Source organism: Schistocerca serialis, chromosome 3 (genome assembly GCF_023864345.2).
Source record: "Schistocerca serialis cubense isolate TAMUIC-IGC-003099 chromosome 3, iqSchSeri2.2, whole genome shotgun sequence".
Taxonomy (NCBI): Eukaryota; Metazoa; Arthropoda; class Insecta; order Orthoptera; family Acrididae; genus Schistocerca; species Schistocerca serialis.
In genome coordinates, this window is record NC_064640.1 from 871871741 (window position 1) to 871899294 (window position 27554).

Genomic DNA, 27554 nt, shown 5'->3' on the forward strand with positions numbered 1-27554 from the left:
ACGTATGTGAATTAACAGAGATTTACATAGGTGGTTTTCTAAAGCTGTTGAATAATTTGGAAAAAGCATCATTACAATCATCTTCAAGGAGAAATATTATTAAGTGTGGAGTTATCACCAAATGTGCACTACAGTAGGGGAGAGTGGAGCACATTGAACCATAAAAAATATTTCTCCATGTTACTCATCTAATAATTTTATTACAGAGTTGTGATTTACAGATGTTACAGTTTAATCATTCAGGTATCAAATGGCCTTATATGATTTCATTGTCATTAATTGTTTTTTAGCTGCAGGGCTTTGAAGAAAATTTGGTAAATGGTTCATTGTGCCCCACATGTGGGGTACAATGAACCACTTTAAACAGGTTCATTGAAAGAACCTATTCAGCATACAAAGTAAGTGTAAATATACTTTAAACATAATGTGTACATATATTCCATGTGTGAATCATATAATTAAATCTGTAGACACACAATCATGTTACTTATTTTGGAATTACTGAACAACAATGGACTCGAAGCTGAGTCCAAATTTGAAATATGATTTTTGTCTCTTTGTCACACCATCAGTAGCAGGTCGTGAGAGCACATAAAGTATGTTGGTATCTGGAACAAAAGCTTCATCCTGCTCCACAGAAAATACCTTACGATTGTCATAGTTTGGTGTCAATCTTTCTCTGGAACCACATTTAATGTCTTGAACATATCAACGAAGAGTTGGGTAAGGTATTAAATGAGATTTAGCTGCTTGGTGAACTGTCATGCCCTTATTAAGAACATCCTGTACAGCTTCTTGCATAACGTAATGGTCAGTTGTACCTCTGTCCGTCTTCCTGCGGTATGAAAGAACCATCTTCAAACCTGATAATATAAAACAGGACTGCTGCACGTCTGTGATTTAAAAGCCTTAAATTCCTACACATATGTTTTACCCATGCTAAGGAAACAAAGACACACTTAAAAGATTCCTGGGGCACAATGAACCATGGCTCATTGTGCCCCGGGAGAGCTTGGTTCAATGTGCCCCAACAGAACATATTTCAAACAAAGCTCATGTGAGGTTATGTATGAACATTGTTAATATTTGAAGATCTGTATCATTAAAATATAGTATTGATATTGTTACAATGACTTACTTTCTCTAAAATTTGGTGACAAAAGATTGAACAAAATTGAATCTATCTATGTCCCCAAAAATTACTTCACTGTCGCGAAACTAACATATCACCAGTACAACACTAATGGCGGGAACTACATCCTGCAGAAAACAAGTGGCAGTTGGTAGAGCAGTACTGACAATATATGCACAGGGGAAAAAATAATTTACCACCTTATACTGAAATTATGCTACCTGATTCATTGTGTCCCATGGTTCAGAGTGCCCCACTCTCCCCTAACTGTGCCAAGGCACAGCATGTTTGTATGGACTGTATTAAGACAGATAATTATGACAATTATATATGTTCTTTATTTACATGGTTCATATATAATAGAAATCTATGGTTGATCCATTGATGTACAACATTTTCCTCCTTGAAGATGATTGTAACAATCACAACCAGTAGAGAATAAACATAAAATTGTACAGCTGATGGTACAAATATGCTTTTTCCAAACTATATGAATTAAAGCTGGCTCTTCTTCCTTGCATATGGATAGAGGTCTCTGCATAATAATTGGTAACATTTTACTAAATGTGCAGAAGTTATTAGTAGATGCACTCAAAATTGTAGTTAACGTTTTAAACAGATTTTTACTATGAATCCAGTTATTATTTTAGATATTATAATTATGGCCCTTTCTTTTCAGTTCAAAAAGGAACTTGCAGCTGTATTCTTCTAGCAGGGCTCTTAGGGCACAACATGCTGAACACTTCTTTTGTTAATATATCTGTGTGTTAATTCCACTTCAACTGCCACTCAGTTATCATCTCCAGGACCATTGAATATTTTAGTAAATCTACAAAATGTAATGTACATTTAATTTGATGGTCTTATTCTGCTCTTTACGTTCAGCATTAGTTTATTGCATATTGGCAAATTATAAACACCACTGAAAGCTTCATTGTTTTTTTTCTGTTAGGAATTCTGATGTTATAATTTTTAGTTTAGTTTTAATTTTATCTAGTTATGTTTCATGGAAAATTTGGATGGTAAATCGCAATGATGTGGAACAAGTCATTTTAAATTCACTTCACAAATTAAATTGTATATTTTTTTAAACTGTTGTGTTATTGACAGGCACACATGAAAGAGAGTTAAAACTTTGATAGCTTTCAGAAGAAATCATTTGGCAAGCTAGAGTACAAATCTGTAGCTCATCAAGGATTTTCTTCCAAAAGTTTTCATTCTCTTTTTTGTGTCTATCAATGACTCAATACTTCTGCCATTTGGTGGTGGATGGTCTCCTTTACTCCTACATTATTTATACATGTTTATATTTACCATCCCATACAGCATTATCTAAGTTTTGGGAGCTGAGACTTTGTCAAGAACTTGACTTAATTTACTCAAATACATGGCTGTTGTTAGTACTGGATGACCAATACACACAAAGAATGATTTTTTTAAAATGCCAATCTCTACAAAGTCAGTGCCAGATATTTCCATGCGTTTATCATCAGTAACATTGGTAAAGTAATGTCTGACTTTCAAATGCATCCTATTGTGTTGTGCAGCTCCAGTAATTTTTTGTTGACTGCACATTTCAATGAAGGATTGTTAGATCTGTATTTTTTCAGTTGTTACTTGTCATTGTGACATTTTTCTTCTGCTGCAAAATAAGGTAGCTTTTTGGTGTATTGCTATTTGCCATTGTAGGCTAGCTGTTACATAGATCCTCCTAACAAAAACTTTCCATCCCAGTCCCAATTTGGTGCAGGCTCTGCTTTTTAAAGATCTTTCAATTGATAGGCACAGCAAGTACTAGAGCAACATGCCCAAAGTCACTTTCCACCATTGCTATTGCCAACCTCGCATTAATCAGTTTTATAGCACTATTAAAGTGTGGCAAATCATAACAGACGTTTGGTTCAATAATGTACATGTTGCCATTAAAAGTCAAGAAGTCTATCTTGTCCACGTCACCACCTAATTCCTTACTGCATTCACCCTAATGGAGCTACTAACTACAAAACTCATACCATGATCCATTGTGCATGAACCACATACAGTCCCACATTTATCACTCATAATCAAATTTAACAATTAATAGTCAAACACAATGTAATTAAAGAAGGTAAACAAAAAGTTGCAAGCTATCACCTTCAGAGAGTTACTTTTAGAGATGCTATTAGATATGTGTCCTTACCTGTCATTTAATTTTGCTCAACTTTTTAGTCAAATGAAAAATGTAACTGAATTAACAGAAGTCACACTGAGGAAGATATAACATTTTGGACTGCATCAGGAGCACTTCTTGATAATTATAGGTCTACAAAAGAAACGAAGTTAAGAGGGGAGATTTTAATATTGAAATCTTCTGACATGTAGAACAAGAGATCATTTCTGTTTTCATTATTTACTATTCACATTATTCATAACCTGTGCCTAACCCTTTGATTGAAAATCACTCAGAGGTTAATTTTTTGACTTCTCATATGAGTAGATGTAATTTTTTGTGAGTGCTTTCTTATGTTTAATGTGGTGTTCCTGTTTTATGTAATTCTCTGTCAGTGTTGTTAGTGATCAAACATGGAGAGTGAAGAAATTATATGTGAACTTTGTGCTCTTCCACAGGTATAAAGTGTTCAAAAAGTTCATAGCAATATGGACAGGAAAAGTCAACAAATATAGCCACTGTTGTGATAAGCAACCTCTCTATAACACTTCCTTCAACTTTAGAGTGAGGGAGAAATTCCTTTTCAAAATATCATGTGCAGTTGGCAGTTGTACTATATCATATCCCAGTGAACAATACCGTCTACCTTCGAAAAAAATGTAGAATTTATATTGCTCACCTGTATGAAGAAGAAATCTATTAGTATAGGCAAGCAAAGGGTGTTAAGGTCTGTAGTAGAAGAGTGAGCCTGCAAAATGTTCTTTCAATATTCAGTGTTGGTAACAAGAAAGATGGACTGCAGTTCATGCCTACAATATGATCTACATCTACATCCATACACAGCATGCCACCATATAATGTAGGCAGGAGAGACCTTATATCACTGCTAGTCATTCCCTTTCCTTTTCCACTCACAAGTGAAGTAAGGAAAGATGAAATGTCTATGTGCCTCTGTACAACTCTTAATTTCTATTGTCTTATCTTCATGGTCTTTACACGAGATGTGTGTTGGTTGTAGTAGAATCATTAAGCAGTCTGTCACAAATTCAGAGTCTATAAACTTTCTCAATAGTGTTTCAAAAAAATAAAAATATCTTCCTCCCTGCAGGGATTCCCATTTCCCATCTGAGTACATGGAGCAGTTCTGTAACACTCGTGTGTTAATTGAACGAACCAGTAGCAAATCTAGTGGCATGCCTCTGAACTGCTTCAATATCTCACTTTAATTCAAGCTGTTGGAGGACCCAAAATACTCTAACAGTGCTCAAGAATGGATTGCACACTGCTGCCCGCCCTGTCTGTCACAATGGACATTGCTTATGTGAATAGAGGACAAAAGCAGTCATATCACACTTCCCTGGGGCACTCCTGATGATTTCCATGTCTCTGATGAACATTTGCCATCCAGGACAATGTACTGCATTCTATTACTTAAAAGACCATTGAGCCATTCACATATCTGAGAACCTGGTCCATATACTCAAACTTCTGTTAATGGTCTGTTGTGGGGCACTGTGTCAAACATTTTCTAGAAAGCTAGGAGTATGGATTCTCCCTGTTTCTCTTCATCCATGGTTCACATGATATCATGTGAGGAAAGGAGAATCTCAGTTATTTAAAATTTCAGCTTTCCTTTTGCTGTCTTCTATTTGAACACCAGACTGGTCAATGAGTGACTGAATAGAAGACTTTGATTCAATCAATAGTTTTATGTAGGATCAGAATTTTCTTGGGTTCTCAGCAACGTCTTTCATTAATGGATGATATTGTAAGGTGTTGTGCGGTGGTGGTAAGCTCCAATGGGACCAGACTGCTGAGGTCATCGGGCCCTGGTGTTGTATGCTTTGTGCATTGATCTCTTAATAGCCACACAAGTTTGTACTGAATTATACCTATGGACATTTCTGCATTCTTTTTAGAACTGTGAGTGCAACAATCTCCATTCCCTCAGCATTTTCTAAATGTTGTTGTTAAACCGCAGTTGGTGTTTTCCACATTTAATTCACTTACTCAGCACACACTTCTCCAGAGCATGATTTACAATCAGTTTAAAATCTGTCCATATTTCCTCTGAGTCTGTTTTATTGGAACTAAATGGTGTGTATGCTTTCTTTGAATGATGCTACAGCTGTTACAGCCAAATCAGGTAGCTGATAAAAATATGCAGTGCTTAACTTGGGTTCAGGTCCTGCAAAATATTAGCTATTTGCAATGACTTTTACCTGGCTGCATCCTAACATTGTGTCATTTGCTCTCAACCCTTGACACAGTACAGAAAGGTTTTGATTCTTAACTCGGGACACAAATGCACAGTCTAATAAAATTTTCTTCCATTACTAGCAGTGAAATTGTAAGTTTGTGGGTGTAGTGTTCACACTGAAATGTTAGTGGGAGCATGTACATTTAGTGCAGGCATGTGGGCGCGTGCACGCGCCCACACACACACACACACACACACACACACACACACACACACACACACACACACAAATATTTTTATTTATTTTCAAAAGGTTTCCCTTCCTGACCTCAAGAAATTTACATGATAAATATGGTATCAGAATAACTGTTTGTATAATTTAGTACAGTGTCTCAGTTTATATATTTTACATAACTTACAATTGTGCTAAGCACAATAAAATTGTACAATAATTTATTTATTGTTGAAAATTGTACTCAGTTGTCAATCAGTTCAACACTCATTTCACTCCCCACAGATATGATTATCAATGAAAATAAATAGATGATGGTGAACTGAAGAATATGTAATCTTTTTGGTATTCCCTTCATTGCAAGTCATTAAAATAGTAAAAAAAACACAAGTAAACTTCAAACAGTATATCTGATGTAGTGATTGCCTATAAAGTTCTCATGTTATCCATGATGGAACACTGTTGGTTGATGGGGAATCCACTTCTGTTTCTGTTCATTTGCATACCCATAATTTTTGTAAACCACATGCGGTCCAGGGCGCCTTCCAAAAACCACATTTCTTATTGTCGTCATGATGGCTGACATAAGTGCCATGTTGCTAAGCATCATGGCCATCATCACCATGCCTTTCAAATTAGCCAGTTGAAATGGTAGGAAGCCAAGCATCATCATTGGACCTAGCAACATCATTGGCATCATCATACTCATCTTCATTGTTCTTGGTATTGTCTCTGGAAATAATAAAACTAATTAGTTTACATGGTCTTTTTCACATTGTCTATGGATAACATAGTAGACAAAGTGGAATATCGGCTGGTGGAAGATTTTTACTAATACTGGCTCAAAGCAATAAAATACAAAATTGCCAACAGTTCTAACAAAACACCCAAGGTCTTTTCCCATATTTCTGTGCTAATGGTAAACAGCTTCTCTTCAGTTTCATTGCAGATCTATTTTCTGACTGCTGTTCCCATGATGCTGTATTCAGGGTACACGGAAAGTATTTCTAAGACAGGAGATATTATGGTTAATTATTCTTATACCTACTTTGATTTTTCCTTTCAATCTGGGTGGCCAAACCATTCACTTGAATTATCCAGAGTGTTGTTTAAATCAGTCGTGAATAGTTACGGCCCAATGATATGGTGCATTGCTATTCACAAAGATTCCATTTTTGTTCGGGAACTTGAATGACTGCAAATGGTCTACAAGGCCCGCACCACTATGGAGCTACCACCAGCTTGCACTTTGCCTTGTTGTCAAATTGGGCCCATGGCTTCATGGGGTCTGCACCACATTTGAAACCTACCATCAGCTCTTACCAACCAAAATCAGGACTCATCTGATCAGACCATAGTTTTCCAGTCATCTAGGGTCCAACTGATATGGTCACGAGCCCAGGAGAGGCAATGCAGGTGATATCACAGTGTTTGAAAAGCCACTCACATCGGTCAACTGCTGATAAAGCCCATTAATGCCAAATTTTGCTCCACTGTCCTGATGGACAGAAATCAATGTGTCCCACATTGATTTCTGTGGTTATTTCACACAGTGCTGCTTGCCTATTACCAATGACTATATTACAGGGTAAATTCAAGTGCTGGCATGCCAGTTGGGAACAGTTGGGAAGAGAAGGTTATGAGAAGAAGTCAGCCAGTCGCACACTCACTGACCTCCCTTCCAGGATGACAATGCAACAGCAGTGGCCCCTAGTTGACGAGTACATAAGCACCACATCCGACTGGTTGGGCCCACTTGGATAGCAGCGTCAATGTTAGGCACTTTGATAGCAGTTCAGGAGAGACTTTAATCAGTTAGAGATCAGCAGTCACTGCAAAGACTGATTATTTCATATGTTGCCCTTTGCTTGCCCCACATCTGTGTAATTGCCAGAGTTAAGTGTCTGTAATTGTCTTTTTCTAATAAAACTCATTAATATACATTGTTTGATTGTTTGTCTGGCGAACTGAGTATCCAGGATTCCTAGACACAACAGACTAAGATACGCAAATGCCACTGCTTTCGGTCATTAAGTGTAAGCCGTTGGCAACTGCATTGTTTGTGGTGAGAGACAATGCCTGAAGTGTGGTATTTTTGGCACACTCTTGACACTGTGAATTGTGGAATATTTAATTCCTTAAAGATTTCCAAAACGGAATGTCTCATGCATCTAGCGCCAACTATTGTTCCATATTCAAAGTTTGTTGAGTCCTGTCGTGTACCCATAATCACATTGGAAACCTTTCCACATGAACCACCTGAGTACAAATGACAGCTCCACCATTGCATTGCCCTTTTATACCTTGTACATGGAATACTACCATGAACTATATACGGGGTGTTTCAAAAATGACCGGTATATTTGAAACGGCAATAAAAACTAAACGAGCAGCGATAGAAATACACCGTTTGTTGCAATATGCTTGGGACAACAGTACATTTTCAGGCAGACAAACTTTCGAAATTACAGTAGTTACAATTTTCAACAACAGATGGCGCTGCGGTCTGGGAAACTCTATAGTACGATATTTTCCACATATCCACCATGCGTAGCAATAATATGGCGTAGTCTCTGAATGAAATTACCCGAAACCTTTGACAACGTGTCTGGCGGAATGGCTTCACATGCAGATGAGATGTACTGCTTCAGCTGTTCAATTGTTTCTGGATTCTGGCGGTACACCTGGTCTTTCAAGTGCCCCCACAGAAAGAAGTCACAGGGGTTCATGTCTGGCGAATAGGGAGGCCAATCCACGCCGCCTCCTGTATGTTTCGGATAGCCCAAAGCAATCACACGATCATCAAAATATTCATCAGGAAATTAAAGACGTCGGCCGTGCGATGTGGCCGGGCACCATCTTGCATAAACCATGAGGTGTTCGCAGTGTCGTCTAAGGCAGTTTGTACCGCCACAAATTCACGAAGAATGTCCAGATAGCGTAATGCAGTAATCGTTTCGGATCTGAAAAATGGGCCAATGATTCCTTTGGAAGAAATGGCAGCCCAGACCACTACTTTTTGAGGATGCAGGGACGATGGGACTGCAACATGGGGCTTTTCGGTTCCCCATATGTGCCAGTTCTGTTTATTGACGAAGCCGTCCAGGTAAAAATAAGCTTCGTCAGTAAACCAAATGCTGCCCACATGCATATCGCCGTCATCAATCCTGTGCACTATATCGTTAGCGAATGTCTCTCGTGCAGCAATGGTAGCGGCGCTGAGGGGTTGCCGTGTTTGAATTTTGTATGGATAGAGGTGAAAACTCTGGCGCATGAGACGATACGTGGACGTTGGCGTCATTTGGACCGCAGCTGCAACACGGCGAACGGAAACCCGAGGCCGCTGTTGGATCACCTGCTGCACTAGCTGCGCGTTGCCCTCTGTGGTTGCTGTACGCGGTCGCCCTACATTTCCAGCACGTTCATCCGTCACGTTCCCAGTCCGTTGAAATTTTTCAAACAGATCCTTTATTGTATCGCTTTTCGGTCCTTTGGTTACATTAAACCTCCGTTGAAAACTTCGTCTTGTTGCAACAACACTGTGTTCTAGGCGGTGGAATTCCAACACCAGAAAAATCCTCTGTTCTAAGGAATAAACCATGTTGTCTACAGCATACTTGCATGTTGTGAACAGCACACGCTTACAGCAGAAAGACGACGTACAGAATGGCGCACCCACAGACTGCGTTGTCTTCTATATCTTTCACATCACTTGCAGCGCCATCTGTTGTTGAAAATTGTAACTACTGTAATTTCGAAAGTTTGTCTGCCTGAAAATGTACTGTTGTCCCAAGCATATTGCAACAAACGGTGTATTTCTATCGCTGCTCGTTTAGTTTTTATTGCCGTTTCAAATATACCGGTCATTTTTGAAACACCCTGTATGTGTCTATCACTACTGCATGACATTTGTCATCTTAGTGATTTACCAGGAGTTCTCTTTCATGTTACATAAAAAGTTCCCATTATTCTGAACAATATTTTCTGGATAAGAAGAGCACATTTCAAACTATGGTTTTTGGTACAGCTATTCTGGTCATACCAGCCATCTTCTTCCCTGGCTTCAAGTGTCAAACAGTTGAGCTGTTGTATCTCACCTGAAAGTGGAGGGAAATAGTCCATGTGACATGTCATTATTGAAATGTTCCACAGTGATAAATATGCTCCAAAATAGTTTACTTTTCACAAGTGGGCATAGTGAGCATAGACTTTGCAAGTTACTATTGCACTGAAGTTCATCCTCTGCTGTAACAATCTCAACTAAGCAACATTTATTGCAACAGTGTTGTATAAAACAATTGAGCCTTGTAGCCATTTTTAAGTACTGAAATAGTCTGTTATTCATGAAATTAGGGAAACATCTGATGAGATTAAATTACATATCACATAAAGTAATACATTTATCAAAATAACAGGATCATTATGTCCAAAACAAATTAAATTTGTTTTCTCTTCTTCTTGTTTCTCCTAGACCAGATTAAGAATAAAAAACTAAACTGTTATCTGAGGAAGATGAAACATCAGTCACTATGGGCCACACTTTACAAATAGCAATACCAAAGTTTTTTCAAGGGAAAAAGTTACATTTCAATGGAGAAAATAAAGCAACTATCATGAAAATGGGGACAGAATTAAATAGTAGTCGTAGTCTTCTTTTCTTATGTGTATTATATACATATTTATCAACCAGGCCCCAGATGCCCCCTCTGACACATCAGCAGCGAAGCAAGTTACATATTCACCTTTTCTGTGTTTTTTCTTACTTTAGTTCTTCAATTCCTTGCACATTTTTGTATTTAAGAGTCGTAATCTTGGGTTTTAGTACCTGCAAAGTGTAGATAGGTAGTCTGCAGCATAGTTGTCATTTATTTTGAATGATCAGCTACACAGCTCATTGAACATCTAAATGGCTTCTCAGTTCTGAACAAACAAATATGTGTTTCAGTGCTTTTGGAAATTCTATCCCTATGGGGGTGAAATAGGGGATGGAAATTTTATGGAAAGAGAATGAAATTTTCACTCTACAGTGGAGTGTGCGCTGATATGAAACTTCCTGGCAGATTAAAACTGTGTGCTAGACCAAGACTCGAACTCGGGACCTTTGCCTTTCGCAGGCAAGTGCTCTACCAACTGAGCTACCCAAGCACGACTCACGCGCCATCCTCACAGCTCTGCCAGGAAGTTTTATGGAAAGAGTTGATTACAACAGCATTTTTAAGCTAAATCTATGAAAAATTGTATTTGGCTTCTCGATTAGAAATAAAAAAATAAATGTTTCAGTGTTTCTGGAAATTCGACACCTAAGGGGGCCAAATACTGGATGAAAATATTTTATTATATCAAAACATTTTTAAGCCAAATCTCAAAATTTGTGTTTGACTTCTCGGTGGGAAATAAAGTTGCTGTTGAAATATCACCACAAGACCTCAAAAGGCAGGATTAACAAAAACCTCCGACTCGACCTACCAGATTCGCTTTATGATTAGAAACACATTTGGAAACGACTATGCTTCTATGCAAGGGCGCCCATGTGATAGTTTGTGGAAGGGGGCGGGGGACTAGACGTGGGGGTATGAAGTATTTTTAATATTTTGGAAGACCAATGGCGACCTGTAAGTAGCCACACAAAAACGTTCCAGTCCGGACACTGTTAAGAACATGAGTAATACTGACTTTTAAATCATTTTATTGAAATTATTCCCTTGTTTGTATGGCTTTCATTAGCGTGAATAGCTTGGAATGTGTTGCAATTTCTGAACTAAACCAAAGAAAGATATTTAACCAAGTGCGTACCCAGGATCTGAACTGGAAGGGGAGGGGGGGGGGGGGACAGGTCATACTAGTCTCAGGAAACAAGGAGTTGAGACAACATACAGCACTTCTCACTTCTTATTAAATAAAACAGTAAACCAGTGAAAAACTGCTTTTAAAACATTTTAAATACAAGAATGCACTTGTACAATCCGAGAAAACATGCAGCATTTCTTATTAAATAAAACAGTAAACTAGTGAAAAACTGCGAATATCTTCTAGAGGGGGGGGGGGGGGGGGGGTTGCCCCTCGCTGGGTACGCCCATGTATTTAACTGTCATCAAGGCAAATCGGCCTTATCAGAACTGCGTAGAAAAACAAACGTATCTTTAACACATTACTTTTTCACTAGGTCTAATATATGTTTATTAAATTATGTTTGATAATTATTACGCAAATGCGAGCGGGTGCTGAGCTAGTTCTGTTATAAGTAAAGATTATGCATCTGCGTTCGATGAGCCGGCCGATGTGACTGAGTGGTTCTAGGCACTTCAGTCTGGAACCGCGCAACCGCTACGGTCGCAGGTTCGAATCCTACCCCGGGCATGGATGTGTGTGATGTCCTTAGGTTAGTTAGATTTAAGTAGTTCTAAGTTCTAGGGGACTCATGACCTCAGCAGTTAAGTCCCATAGTGCTCAGAGCCATTTTTTATGGTGTCGATGACTTGTCCAGGGTAATATTCAACGCCAGGCAGAATCTCCACGGCCACACACGCCTAGCATGCGAGAGGACATACACATTGTTTGCTTGACTGTGCATGATCATACACCCACACTACACTACGTACACTGAACCGAGAAATGGCAGCAGACAGATGCACACCAACACTAGTGCAGGCAGTGAAAACACTGGCCATTGGAGCTTTACCACGATGTCTTTTCAAGATAGCTATGGTTTTACATACAGCACCAGGGTGGACATGTTTGTATGTGGAACCTCCGATGTGAACAACTGTTCAAAAAATGTGTGTGAAGTCATATGGACTAAACTGCTAAGGTCATCAGTCCCTAAGCTTACATACTACTTAACATAAGTCATCCTAAGGAAAAACACACGTACCCATGCCCGAGGGACGACTCGAACCTCCGCCGGGACTAGCCATTGAACAACTGTAATCAGATTACATTTGTCATAATCATATGGACTCAGCACCTTATGCGATCATATGACTTTCCACTGGGTACATAAAACGATCATATCTGGTTCACAACACGGGTAATTTGGACATCAGCCTTTCGTTTCTGACTTGTTAACACTGGTGCCTGTGCTCCGTCTTCGATGTCCCCATGACGTCCTCTTTTAATAAGATAACTGAAGACCGATTGTTGTCTGTGTTGTCTCGACATGAAAAGTGTTCGTTTTTTGGCCTGGGAAGCACCTCTTGCAAATCTCTCACTCACTGAGATTGATGAACTGTGGCATAGAGCTGAAGCAGCATGGAATGACGTACCTGTATCTGTCATCAAAGCTCAGTTCGACTCGATGCCCAGCATGATTAAAATATTTAAATTTCACACCCTCCAAACCCTCATATAATCTTCGTTATACACTGAGCTGACAAAAGTTATGGGGTAGCGATTGCACACATACTGATGGCGGTAGTATCGCGTACACAAGGTGTAAAAGGGCAGTGCATTGACAGAGCTGTCTTTTGTACTCAGGCAATTTATGTGAAAAGGTTTCCAGCTTGATTATGGCCGCACGACGGGAATTAACAGACTTTGAACATGGAATGATAATTGGAACTAGACGCTTGGGACAATACATTTCGGAAATCGTAAGCGAATTCAGTATTCCGAGATCCACAGTGTCAAGACTATACCGTGAATACCAAATTTCAGCCATTACTTCTCACCACGGATAATGCATTGGCCGACGGCTTTCACCTAACAACCGAGAGCAGCGGCGTTTGCGTAGAGTTGTTAGTGCTAACAGATAAGTAACACTGGGTGAAATAAGCGCAGAAATCAATGTGGGACGTACGAGAACGTATCCGTTAGGACAGTCCGACGAAATGACGCGGTATGGGCTATGGTAGAAGACGATCGACGCGAGTGCCTTTGCTGACAGAACGACATCGTCTGCAGCGCCACTCCTGAGGTCGTGACCATGTCAGTTGGACCCTAGATGACTGCAAAACCATGGCCTGGTCAGATAAGTCCTCATTTTAGTCGAGCGGTTCTAGGCGCTACAGTCTGGAGCCGCGCGACCGCTACGGTCACAGGTTCGAATCCTGCCTCGGGCATGGATGTGTGTGGTGTCCTTAGATTAGTTAGGTTTAAGTATTTCTAAGTTCTAGGGGACTGGTGACCTCAGAAGTTAAGTCCCATAGTGCTCAGAGCCATTTGAACCATTTGATTTGGTCCAACTGAACCGATCATTGACTGAAAATGCTTACGTACAGGTACTTGGAAACCATTTGCCGACATTCATGGACTTCATGTTCCTAATAAACGATGGAATTTTTATGGATGACAATGCACCATGTCATCAGGTCACAACTGTTAGCGACTGGTGTGGGGCCGGCCGGTGTGGCCGTGCAGTTAAAGGCGCTTCAGTCTGGAACCGCGTGACCGCTACGGTCGCAGGTTCGAATCCTGCCTCGGGCATGGATGTGTGTGATGTCCTTAGGTTAGTTAGGTTTAATTAGTTCTAAGTTCTAGGCGACTGATGACCTCAGAAGTTAAGTCGCATAGTGCTCAGAGCCATTTGAACCATTTGACTGGTGTGGACAACATTCTGGAAAATTCGAGCGAATTATTTGGCCACCCAGATCGCGCGATATGAATCTCATCGGGCATTTATCAGACATAAGAGGGAGATCAGTTTGTGCACAAAATCCTGCACCGGTAACACTTTCGCAATTATGAACAGCTATAGAGGCAGCTTGGCTCAGTATTTCATTAGGGGACTTCCAACGACCTGTTCAGTCCATGCCATGTCGAGTTGCTGCACTACGCCGATCAAAAGGATGTCCGACACGACATGAGGAGGTGTACCACGACATTCATCACCTCAGTGTGTAGTGACTACCCACGATAAGTACGAAGGACGTTCAGTTAGTAATACAACACTTTTTTTCTGAAAGCAGGTTCGTTTTATTTAGGATTGCAGTACATAACATTATAATACTATTCCTCACTCTTTTGGCTATGAAACCCTATATTTCAACATGATTGCTGTTCAATGTGATGGCCTGACGCCACCTTACTGGGAGGGCCTTGTATGCCTGCATGGTACCACTCTACTGGACGAAGTCGGAGCCAACGTCTTGTTGTAGCAATAACGTCCCCATCATCCACGTACTGCTCCCAGCAGGGTGCATCCTTCATTAAGTCAAACATCTGGAAGTCTTCCGTTAGGCGGCGAGGAACACAGCAGACAAACACCTTTGAGGACCCCATCTGGTGGACGAGTATGTCACCACTACCAACAGAAACGTCCAGTTGAGCAGCAAGGTGTTTGTGATAAGTCGATAACCTCGAATGAGAGCTCCGCACGTTCCAACACTGCAGGAGTCACAGCTGTGTGCGGCCGGGCGACACGCGGGAGGCGGGACACGTTTGGCGAAGTTGTTGCGATGACAGACGCCTTGCTCAACGACTCACTGTGCTTTTGTTCACTATCAGGTCTTGGTAGGCATTCTGCAAGCGCCTGGTTTGGTCCAAAAGAAATGCAACGATAGCTCTGTGCTTGGAACATACCTCCGTTACAGACGCCATTCTAAAGTCTACGTATAGCGCTGCCACCTATCGGAACTTCGTAGAACTATAGGAGCTGAAGCGGGAATTTTCCAACATGTCCCACAACTAATTCTGCATTTTTTCAGCCGAAATTGGCTTAAAAATGTGTTGCATTACTTATTGGATGCCCTTCATAAAATTTCATTATGTGCTAGCCATCCTGGTGTTGCAGTTTTAATCGCTAACAGTTTATATTCTGTAACCATATGATAATCGACTCCTTTTCTGGTCAACAACGGTACACCCATTCATCACAGCCACTTATACCAAAAATTTATTTTTGAGACACAACACCACAAGTGTGTGTAGCTAAAATGCACGAAGGAATACATCAATTCTAGCTACGTGACAAATTCAACGACGAAGTATCGACACCATCAGTATCACGGCTTTCGTGTTTTAGAGTGTTTGTGTACTGCCTTGGTGAGAGAAAATGGTGGTAATTTGCACCAAACACTATTTGTCCGAAGAAATGCAGCAGAGTGCAGTCTCTGGCTGGTGCTGCAATATGGCACAGTGTTCGTCCATCCGTATTTCTTAATCTGATGGTGAAAACGAGTTAAATTGGTCATTATTGATCATAGATTTTTGCTAGGGTGAGTGCTCGAAGAAACAAAAGTGGCCCGCGAAACTGACTGTGAGATGTTTTTGTAACTTGTAAGAAGCACGACTTTTTAACGGAAGTGACGCGTATGCCCAGAGAGAATGGCATTGAGTATCGTTGCTGCTTATCCAGCCGCGCGGTCTAGGGCGCCTTGCCACTGTTCGCGCGGTTGCCCCCGTCGGAGTTTCGAGTCCTCACTCGGGCATGGGTGTGTGTGTGTTGTCCTTATCATAACTTAGTTTAAGTTAGATTAAGGAGTGTGTAAGCTTAGGGACCGATGATCTCAGCACTTTGGTACCATAGGAACTTATCACAAATTTCCAAAAAATTTCTTATCCAAAATCACAAAGTAGAGCGTCTGTAGTGGTTACCTACATTTACCAGCAGTCATACCTCTGAAATGATGAGCCATAGTTTTAGCTAGAGAGTCACTCCCAAAGCGAAATAACCATGGATATGCTTTCATATATCTGGAATAGTTACAATGGAGCGGTTATTGGTTGCATGTGTTTTTACCTTCTTTGTGCGAGAAACAGGACTCCGCCCGCGCGGGATGATGACTGCTCCGAGACATGGGAATGACGTCTTTGATTGTCGCCCTAGGCAATTTAGATGAGAGCATGGGGAAAAAATTATTCTCTATGGTGACAGTTCCGGTCTACACTGAGTGCATCACAACTGTCAATAGAGGAACAAATCAAGCGGTGAGCAACATCGCTGCACCGTTAAACGAATCTAGTCAATGACCAGCCCCCCTTCACCTTCCTGCACGAACACTACAAGCTCTGCAAATTGCTCGACGAAGCTACGGCTGCAGCAGCATTGTAGAACCACATACTATTTAATAGGTCGCGAAGTTCACTTGTTGTCTTGGTTGATGTTTGAAGGGATTTTGTTTCATTTTACAGCGCGACAGCAACCATTTTGTCATTTTTTAAATAAACTATGTCGGATTTCAGGTAAAAAATGCAAAAAGTCAAGTTTTCTTAGAACTGTTATTGACGTCACTTGTTTTACCGTAATTTATGAGGGTTTCTACGAGATATATGCAACTGCGGTTTCTTATGAATATGAAGAAACTGAGCAGTTTTACAGATAACAGTGCTTTTGTACATCCTTTTCTACAGTACGTAGTATGACTATGACTTCTCCCACCTTCGTGTGAACAGTTTAGGTCGGGATGGAAGTAAGAACTTACACTTCAGCATACATAAAGGTATTTAGGCGTTCTAAGTCATGTTAAATACAAGAAAAATATCAGAACAATCAGACTGAATTGTCGACGTCGGTATACTAACTCGGTTATAGATTAAGGCAAACTTATTCTCCTATTATAGTTTTGCAGTTATAATTTTTATATTACTATAATTATGATTTTTGGCATCAACGTTATACACATAGTTCAAGATATTGAGGTGCCATATTCCTTAGAAGGCGTGAACTGAGAGAAAAGGACGGCAAAATAGTTGCGGAAAACCGAGTAAGGAAGGATTCGAGGTAAAATTATTATCTCGAATTTCCCCCTTTGTGAAAACATAAGTACATGAAAGCAATTGCTTTGTTCTGCTACGACTGTTTCGCAGCTGTTATATTGGACTAACGGAAGGTAAATAAGGTAATTTTGAAGCAAATATCCATGCGGTTACACGAGTACAACTCATGCATTTTACGTAACGGATTAGCTCTGTCTTCTGTAGCTCTTTTTAGAGAACTGGCCGGGTAGGTAACACACATTAATAATTCGTCGATACACTAGTTGCTGTTATATCTCTGTTTGCTTGTAGAGCCAGATATTAGACACTAATCAGAACAGAAAATTACTGTTTTGCGTGCCGTTGGCCACGATGTTATAAGGGACGGGACGGAATCTCGAATTGGGGAAGGATGAGAAAGAAAATCGGACATGGTTCTCCAAAGGCACCATCCTGGAATTTGCTTTAATAGTTCCAGTGGAATTAAAGAAAAGCTTAATCTGGATATCCAGACGGAAATTTGAACCCCTCTGCTCCCGAACGCCTGCCGGAGTGGCCGAGCGGTTAAAGGCGCTACAGTCTGGAACCGCACGACCGCTACGGTCGCAGGTTCGAATCCTGCCTCGGGCATGGATGTGTGTAATGTTCTTAGGTTAGTTAGGTTTAAGTAGTTCTAAGTTCTAGGGGACTTATGACCACAGCAGTTGAGTGCCATAGTGCTCAGAGCCATTTGAACCATTTTTTGCTCCCGAACGCGATCCTAGTGTGTTAACCATTGCGCTACATCGCTCCCTCAACATTGTTAAGTCAATCGCAGTCACCACTATCTGCAGACGAATCAAACACTGATCGAAGAGAAGTACCTTAATGTAGGCTACTTACTGCTGCAATGAGGAAGACTTAAATGTAACATTAAGAGATCGCTTGTCAATATGGGAGGAGTGCTACAAAAAGTAAGACACATCATATCCAACGTGATAGTTGGATTAAGAGGTTGACCCTACTGCACATAACCGCCTTCGTGTTACGGACTATTTGCCCATGAAAGCGAAAACTTCATATAAAGTAAGATATCTTAACACCAGGTTGTATCATTGATATAACGAAACTATCAATGGAGAGATCCATTACTAAGAATGTAAATATGATGTATCAGTTACATTTCATGTCTTTTGCAACAGAAAACTGGCAATATACAATAATGTAAAGTGAATTGTAATACTCTCCCACAGTTAGATTAAACATTATGTACCTTGCTTATACCGTTGCGGATTTGAACGCAATTACCACGCCTTAATTTCGACTTTTTTCTGCCAAAATAATCAGTTTCTTAAATGAACATGTCTTGCATACCATAAACACGCACTTGTCTCTCAAACTCTCTAATATCTGCTTTGTTAAGCGTCAGACACGATTTTTAAATTTAAAATGAATTAATTTATTCCTTACTTCTTTCAGTAGTCAGGTTACCACGTAAGAAACAGGTGGTAGATAAACCAGAGAGTAGTCTACGAAATTACTAAATGCTCTCATGATTACGTATTTCGTTATTAGTTCCTCGAACCATATTTTCAATGCTGTACATCTGAACAATTGATAACTTGTAAATTTCATTTAGGAAAGGAACAGCAGTTGTAATAGATACGGACACTAACAGAAGTACTGTGCCAACAAAAACTCCTGTCCGCTATCTGTTTGTGATTACTGATTATCACAAGTTGCTTCTCTTTCTTTGAGCGAATGAAATTAATGGCCAGCCGCAGTGATCGTATCGTGTCTTTAACGATGACCGCATGTTGAACCTAGAGAGCCTCTATACAGACTCTCTAGTTGAACCGTACTGCTTGCAGCCGACGAATCTGGTGACAATTTTTTATCAGCAGCCATTCAGTAACAACAAACATTATTTTGTTAATGCAACAGGTGGAGTAACAGAGGTGCTGATACGTAAATAATATTATAATTCCCGTTTGTAAACATGAATGAAGACAGCAAATCTCGTTACCAAGGGATTTTCTAAACTGTGCATAACACTGTGGAATAACAACTTGTCTTTGGAGATACCGAAGGAAATTTCTGGAGGTTCAAATGGCTCTGAGCACTATGGGACTCAACTGCTGTGGTCATAAGTCCCCTAGAACTTAGAACTACTTAAACCTAACTAACCTAAGGACATCACTCACATCCATGCCCGAGGCAGGATTCGAACCTGCAACCGTAGCGGTCGTGCGGTTCCAGACTGTAGCGCCTTTAACCGCTCGGCCACTCCGGCCGGCAATTTCTGGAGGACGCTACATCATATTAGTAGCGATGTTAAGTGTTGGGAATGAAACATAATTTCACAGAATGAGGATTCTGTTACACCCAACTCCGCACGATGACGTCAATTGAAAGTCCTTAGCCGGCTGAGTGGCCGTGCGGTTCTAGGCGCTACAGTCTGGAGCCGAGCGACCGCTACGGTCGCAGGTTCGAATCCTGCCTTGGGCATGGATGTGTGTGATGTCCTTAGGTTAGTTAGGTTTAATTAGTTCTAAGTTCTAGGCGACTGATGACCTCAGAAGTTGAGTCGCATAGTGCTCAGAGCCATTTGAACCATTTTGAAAGTCCTTATGATGTGTTCATTTTATGATTTACTGAGTGTATTAAATTTCTCATAGAAAGTCATTGGACATAATTGAGGGCGCTATGTGATCTGCACAGGAACCCATATCCCAAGATTAAGCGTTTCTGTGCTCCAAAAATAAATACATAAAATGAGGTATTTTCTCTCTAGAGTCTGCTGACTGAACGAGTGACAGTACCTCTGGACATCTGTAACGAGAAACCTAAGGTGGTAATGATGCGCTATGCTGATTATTGTTGTAGTAGACGGATGCGATGAGAAACATGAGTAGAGGAAAAAGTACTGTCGCTCTTCAATGCAGCACACGCGAGACGCCGAAACATTGTTTTATGCGTTTGTTCATATAGTATAGAAACTCTTCAACTGCAGATGTTGGCTTCTATGTAATTACAGTGAGGTGATGATTATGCGGCTTGCGGATTATCAGCGCGTAGTTCGGCAATTTACGAAAAAGTAGAAAAACGAAGGCTGAGGTATTCTGTTTTATTTATAGCCAATATTTTCGTTTAGAATACAAATTTCTGCTTGTGATGATATAGGTAACGAAAACATCCACGAGTGCTTAAAAAAATGGTTCAAATGGCTCTGAGCACTATGGGACTTAACATCTGTGGTCATCAGTCCCCTAGAACTAAGAACTACTTAAACCTAACTAACTTAAGGACAACACACACATCCATGCCCGAGGCAGGATTCGAACCTGTGACCGTAGCAGTCGCGCGGTTCCGGACTGAGCGCCTAGAACCGCTAGACCACCGCGGCCGGCACACGAGTGGTTGAATAGTGATCTCTGTGACTCAGGTTTTGAGTAGCTAAGAGACGCGAATATAGTGAGTATAATTCGGTAGAGCAAGAGTGCGACGGCGGGACGATCGAGGAAGACGTAATGGTTCAAATGGCTCTGAGCACTATGGGACTTAACATTTGACGTCATCAGTCCCCTAGAACTTAGAACTACTTAAACCTAACTAACCTAAGGACATCACACACATCCATGCCCTAGGCAGGATTCGAACCTGCCACCGTAGCGGTCGCGCGGTTCCAGGCTGTAGCGCCTAGAACCGCTCGGCCACACCGGCCGGCAAGACGTAATGACGCGCACCGAGACACTGGAATGAGTAATCGATTGCAAGAATAGGCAGGATACCATTCGTTTGACTATGTGATGCTTTGCCTATCCGGAAAATTATGACCATCGTCATGCATAACAGAAACATAAAAGAACAGACGACTGTTTTCCGAAAGTGAACTGAAAAAAAAATGATACGAAATATATTTTATTTTAAGTGTAATTTCTTAAATTTTCAATTTAGAGCGAGTAATTAGTAAGCAATGAAGTGGCCTTTCATATGTGATATACAGTAAATGGCAGTTACAGGTATAAAAATTGGTTTATTTTGGATCATCCGTGTCTTTCGGCCCTCCGTGATGTTCGACTATCCGTGCAGTCTTGGGTATACACTAATCCATATCATGGAAAGCTTGCTACAATTATCCACCCTTTCCAAGAAGTCTGTAAAGAAACTTAGATGAAATGAGGTCGTAGACGCAAGAGATCAACAAATGAGCAGTAACAAACCGTGCACGGTTGCCATACTATACGTGTAAAGTAACTCGGTACTTTTCGGGCAGGCTGCTAGTGGCCATGTTACCGGAAGTACTATTTACTTTTTCCAATGGGTAACAACTTCGTTGAAACACTGATGCTTTGCCCTGCGAGAATAATGTTTGTTGTACACATGGTAGGGATGGCGGTTATCGCTGTAACAACCGATTTTCGGTTATATCGGGTGTTTTTTCAACGCCACTTTAACCTGAGTATTCAAACCGCTTCTGAAATAATCGATTTTCGGTTTTTATTCCTATTATTTCTAGTAATATACGAAGAAATCGAAAAAAGATTGAAACAGTTTTGGCTCCCTCAGTTTCAAGATACATGGACTCAAAATATTTAATTAAATAGCCAAATAAAAGAAGACAACCCGTTCACCGTTCGCTCGTTTTCTCGAGAAGTGATGAGTGGCTGAATACTACTAAAAATCACCAGCTGTTTCCTACTGATTTTAATTTTTTTAAAACTTTGGTCAAAATCGTGCTGTAATCGGAGAACATACCACTATTTGGGCATTACGAATATTCAGTGCTAAATGGTGAATACTGAGGCTGAGTTACTCCATTTTTCATGTTAATTCGTCCATTTTCAAAAGCATCAACCAGATAAAGACGTATTATGTGGACGTAAGAAACAGATCGGCTACTTTCTATTTTTATGGTAAGTTATGAATGAATTGTTAAGTTTTAAATTTGCCCCTATATTGTGTCTCAAATTCGTTGCCTCTACCCGTTCTTAATCTTTTCAAGCAAATGAGATAATGTACTTAATTGATATCGCACTCTCTAAAATACTTCCAGACTAGGGATATTGCCATTCTGTAATACAACTAATGTCCGACGACAACAGCGAGAAACTACCATATAGACCAGACTGGGAAAGTCTCGCACGCTGCATGTTCCAATACGCTACGCTACATGGTTAAAAGTACATTATTGTCTCAGCAATGCAGTACCAATTCTTATGCCACGTATTTGTCGGTCGTTTCTGTCGATATTGTTGTTGATATAGCACTGAACCCTTTCCCCATTTTCTATAATAACGCAGTACTTTAAAGCAATGGAAATATTACGAATCAAAATTACTCGTTTTTTAAAAAAAGTTTATTCAAAAAGCAAAAAAATTACCATTGGTGCTAAGGCTAATTTTTACCCGGTTATTAGTAAAAAAAATAAAAAAAACACATATAACCGAGACCAAATAAATACCGAAAATACCGGTTATTCAGAATTAAAATATCGGTATTGTTTTTAACCGGTCGGCTTTACCCATCCTCCCGCGTCTGGCCATCCTGATTTAGGTTTTCCGTGATTTTCCTAAATCGCTTCAGGCAAATGCCGGTATGGTTCCTTTCAAAGGGCACGGCCGACTTCCTTCCCCGTCCTTCCCTAATCCGAAGAGACCGATTACCTTGCTGTTTGGTCTCTTCCCTCAAAACAACCCAACCCTTTTGCCCATCCCTAATACAAGGATCGCTTACGTCTGCTCCCAGCATCTGCGCAGCTAAGTTTATTTCAAGTATACGGTATAAAAAACATTGAGCTTCATTGGCGGGGAGGCCCCTTGCGGGTCAGGTCCGGCCGCCTTGGTGCAGGTCTTATTACATTCGACGCCACAGTGGGCGAACTGCGCGCCGGATGGGGATGAAATAATGATGAAGACAACACAACACCCAGTTCCTGGGCGGAGATAATCTCCTATAGCAATTATAAAAACGAGGGCAAATTATACAAGAAAAGCATGCCACCTCCTGCAAATAAGCTTACACCCGAAATTAGCTGCGGGTAAATAAATAATTCATTCGATGGAATTGTGGTTGGTTGTAGTATTTTTCTCATTGCAATGATTCTAAGTAGACCTCATGATGAATGATTATAAAAATCTATGGTTTTCATTATTTCATACACCATACAGGATGTTTCTGTACTGATTGTTCAAATTTTAAGGGATGATGCAGAAGGATTTCAATGAGACAGAGAACCCTGGTCTGGAAACAAGTGACAAGGGGTGGCCACGACGTTGGGATCACAGATTTACTTCAAACTTTGTACACCTTTAGTAGGCCATTAAAACAACATAATGTGCGAGTAGTAAGGTGCACTACTCTGGCAATTCCGAGAAAATCGCAAGAGAAGTTTTTCGAGTCTATTATGTAAGTGATGTATCTGTGCGAAGTTGTTGATTGCAAGAAGTAACTGCCGGCACGGTAGCTCAGCGTGTTCAGCCGGAGGGTTAGCTGCCCTCAGTAATAAAAAAGCTGAGAGAATGGATCAACGATTAACTTGAAGGGGTGTCACGTGACATCCACCCCGAACAACTGCAACGAACAAAATGAGATTTAAAAAAGCGGTTAGCGTAAGAGCTACGCAGATGAGTCGTAGACGAGACCGGATCCAGCAAACATTAACTACATCATCTATACTTTTTTCATCACTGGTCACATTACTTATTTTATATGACATTTTAGAGGTAATGTAATTAAGAAAACCCACGTGTCTTTTCTTGAAATTGTAGTGAATTTCATATTATTTGACTATTTACTACCTTTAATTAAATTGTCAAGGATAAGGGACAGGATTGGAAAGCCCATGTCAAACAGGTAGTCAACTTCATTTTTGTAGTACAAATGTAAATTCTGTGATATTCAAAAAATTTCCACCTACACTATTCGTTCTTCCGATATTAGCAACGTCTCGCCGCTACGCAGGTTAACTGCCAAATGGCACCCACCTCTGTGTCTGCAGCTCGAAGCGTTAAGGTGCAAAGTAGTTCCGGGTGCCTTTCCAGACTACATGTTATTTCGCAAATCGCGACAGGCACAAATTTTCAGGAAACCTCTATGCCTTTCTTCATTTACTTATCGATAGTTACAAATATGCTTGTTCCAATAATTAAGTTTAATTAAAAATAGTAAGTAATCTAATAACATGAAATTCACAAAAACTTCAAGCAAGTACAAGTGGTTCTTTTTAATTGTATTACCTCTCAAATGTTATATAAAATAAATAATATGACCAGTTATGAAAAAAATAGATTAATAATCAAGTTTGAGCAGGAGTCGAACCGTCGCCTCAAACACGTTCGTCTTACGTAGCTCGAACACTAATCGTCTAACCACCATTGAACCCTAACGTCCGGCACCTACGCACAGATACATTAGCCAAATAACAGACGCGTAAAACGTCTCTTGCGATTTTCTCCGAATTGCCAGAGTAGTGCACCTCTACTTGCACATCATGTTGTTTTAATGGCCTGCTAAAGACGTACAAAGTTTAAAGTAAATCTATGATACCAACGTCGTGGCCTCCCTTTGTGAGTTGAAAGTGGGGTAGGAAACGTGATAATGTCAATTTCACTTATAATCTGCGGAAGACGATAAAGAGGTATATTTTCTTTAATAATTTATATTTACCTCCACAATTTTCGCAAAGTACTACACTCACTACAGTTGTACAAACTGAAGTTGTCAAGCTCGTATGCAGGAGTGATATCACGCTAACTTCATTGCGTTAGAGGATCCGTAGAATTTCCTATCTCCCCGCTGCTCTCCACAACGTAAATCTTTATGCTAGTTGCACTTGCCTACTCTATAAAGTCAAAACCTAAGTACGTGATAAATTGATCTATTTCATTATTCAAGCACTTATGCGTTGTTTCTCTCAATCCTCTGGAAAAGTTGTGCCACAACGCGTTTTTTGGTAACCTTCGACTCACATTCGACTGTAGAATTTAACAGTCATTGCACATACATATTCATCTTGCTGAGATTGGAAGCTCCTTGATTCACACGCACACACACACACACACACACACACACACACACACACACACACACACACACACACACATACATACATACATACACAGTCAAATAAGTCAGCACACCCACCATAAAACGTTTATACCAAACATTCAAAATTAGTGCCACACTGAACAGAAACAAACGATGAATAATTAAGCGGCCACAATAATATTGGGTCTCTCAGTGATTTAGGCGGCACAAGTTTTTTCTCAAATCTCGTTTTTGTGCAAACATCGTGCTAAAATAGACAATACTGAAGTAAAAAAGGGTGTAAAATGGGCATGTGTAATTGCTGCTGAAAAAGAACATACACCAAAAGTGCACAACTGGACGAGAAACCTAAGTACAGACGAACACCATTTACGAAAAAGTATTTTCAAAAATAAATGGCTCTGAGCACTATGGGACTTAAATCTGAGGCCATCAGTCCCCTAGAACTTAGAACTACTTACACCTACCTAACCTAAGGACATCACACACATCCATGCCCGAGGTAGGATTCGAACCTGCGACCGTCGCGGCCACGCGGTTCCAGACTGAAGCGCCTATAACCGCTCGCCCACTCCGGCCGGCTTTCAAAAATAAGCAAATTCTTTACGACTACTTTACAGATGACGTGCTTTCAAACAATAAAAGGGATAAAAAAACGCCGACCTGCAGAAATCCACTTTCACAAGTACAGTAGTTTCAGGTGAGCAATCGAAACAAAAGAAGTGGATTGCACATGTTACAGGTTTTAGGCCTAAAGTAGAAAAAACAACCATGAACATTGTATGATATTTTACAGAAATAAATTAAGACCCAGAAAAGATGACACATAGATGTCAAAAAATGTGTGGGTAAATAGAAAAAGAAATACATTGTGTTTTGCAAAAGGCGGAGTTTAGAAACCCAGACATAAATCGTTTGTTGGCTAGACCAGCTTCGAAATTCGCGTCATTATCAATTAGCTATATTGCACCTTATCCGACGGCTGAATCACTATGTAGGAGGATCATTCAACTCGTCAGACCTCCTACTCTCCTCCATCTACTGAAAATGACATAATTGTCGAATCGAATTTAGCCAAGAAGCAAGATATGTGAGTGTTGACTGTCAACCTCTGTAGTCTAGTTTAATGTGCTCAGAGCTGCTATACACGAACAATATGGCAGATGTGAACAAGTTCCGACTCACACGTCCTTATCTCAGATTGACACATTATCACTTTCCCGTCGTTTCTGAAAGTTTGCACTACCATCGTGGAAACATGTGGTACACGAGGACCACTTCAAAATTACAACTCACCTGTGGTATAACCTTCTGACGAGTTGTGCGGGACATCCTGGGAGCTTGCAGCTGTATCACACGGGATTCCAGGGTCGTCTTTATTTACGACAGACTCGCTCGTGCCCCTGGCAGACGTGAGTGCACCCCGTTCTTGTGATTCGGGATCACAACCGTCACCATCCGAGGTATTTTTGTCAGAAATGTTCTCTTCGACATATTTCAACCAGGGATGAGCGTCACTGAAGTTACTGAGTTTTCGAACGGTGCTCTTCAGCTCACACACCACCCGACCCTCGACGCAGGACAGGAAATTGGCGTCCAGTGGACAGAGAACTCCTCGGAGGGCGTCGGCGTATTCGCGCCAGTCGACGCCTCCTTCCCCGCCTGCAGCGTCACCGGCCGCCGTCGCAGCCACTCGGGACGCCTCGGCGGGTGGTGCGTCCTCCGACAGAGAAGCGGAGTGCGACGGATGGGGAGCGGCCACGACGCCCCCGGCCAGGACAAAGGCGGCGACGAACAGGACAATGCGTGCTGACGCAGCGCGAACGTCGGGCGCAGCCATCGCGCTCGGGGGCTGGCGCGAGATTCCCGGCTCTGTTTCCGGGGACTGCCGTGACCCTGTTGTGGACGCGATGTGGAACACGCAACCGGTTCACGGGCTGCCGAACAAGTGGGAAACGACGGTCCGTCGCCGTCGCCGACGTCCGGCCGACTTCACTTGCCCGTGGGCGATGACTGCCGCCGTACGTCCGGACTAACTGCCCGAACGGTTAAAACTCCCGGACTGTACAGTGGGGAGCGAGCTAAACAGAGGAAACTACGCTATTAATCGCGCCCATAGATCAGGTCCCGTGTGTCGACTGCTGGTTATGAGCTGATACAATGATACTAAAGGGAATTCCTG

At 41.0% G+C, this 27554-nt stretch overlaps 1 protein-coding gene across 2 annotated transcripts; it reads right to left on the reverse strand.

The window, feature by feature from the left end:
• Window positions 1–631: 631 nt before the first annotated feature.
• LOC126469610 (uncharacterized) lies at window positions 632–27215 on the reverse strand. 2 transcript variants are annotated; one of them, XM_050096733.1, is made up of 2 exons: window positions 26669–27215; window positions 632–863 (listed from the first exon to the last, which is right to left on the reverse strand). In XM_050096733.1, the coding sequence occupies exons 1-2, from the start codon at window positions 27210–27212 to the stop codon at window positions 709–711; spliced, it is 699 nt and encodes a 232-aa protein (XP_049952690.1). In that variant the 5' UTR covers window positions 27213–27215; the 3' UTR covers window positions 632–708. The 2 variants fall into 2 exon arrangements, with proteins under 2 accessions (XP_049952690.1, XP_049952688.1); XM_050096731.1 differs by lacking the exon at window positions 632–863 and adding an exon at window positions 6058–6445.
• Window positions 27216–27554: the final 339 nt, after the last annotated feature.

Excerpts from the sequence above, each read along its gene's own strand:
- LOC126469610 (XM_050096731.1), bottom strand. The coding sequence starts at position 27,212 with ATGGCTGCGCCCGACGTTCGCGCTGCGTCAGCACGCATTGTCCTGTTC. Across the intron at positions 6,446-26,668 it reads GTCAGAAGGTTATACCACAG|AGACAATACCAAGAACAATG; the intron begins GTGAGTTGTAAT and ends TATTATTTCCAG.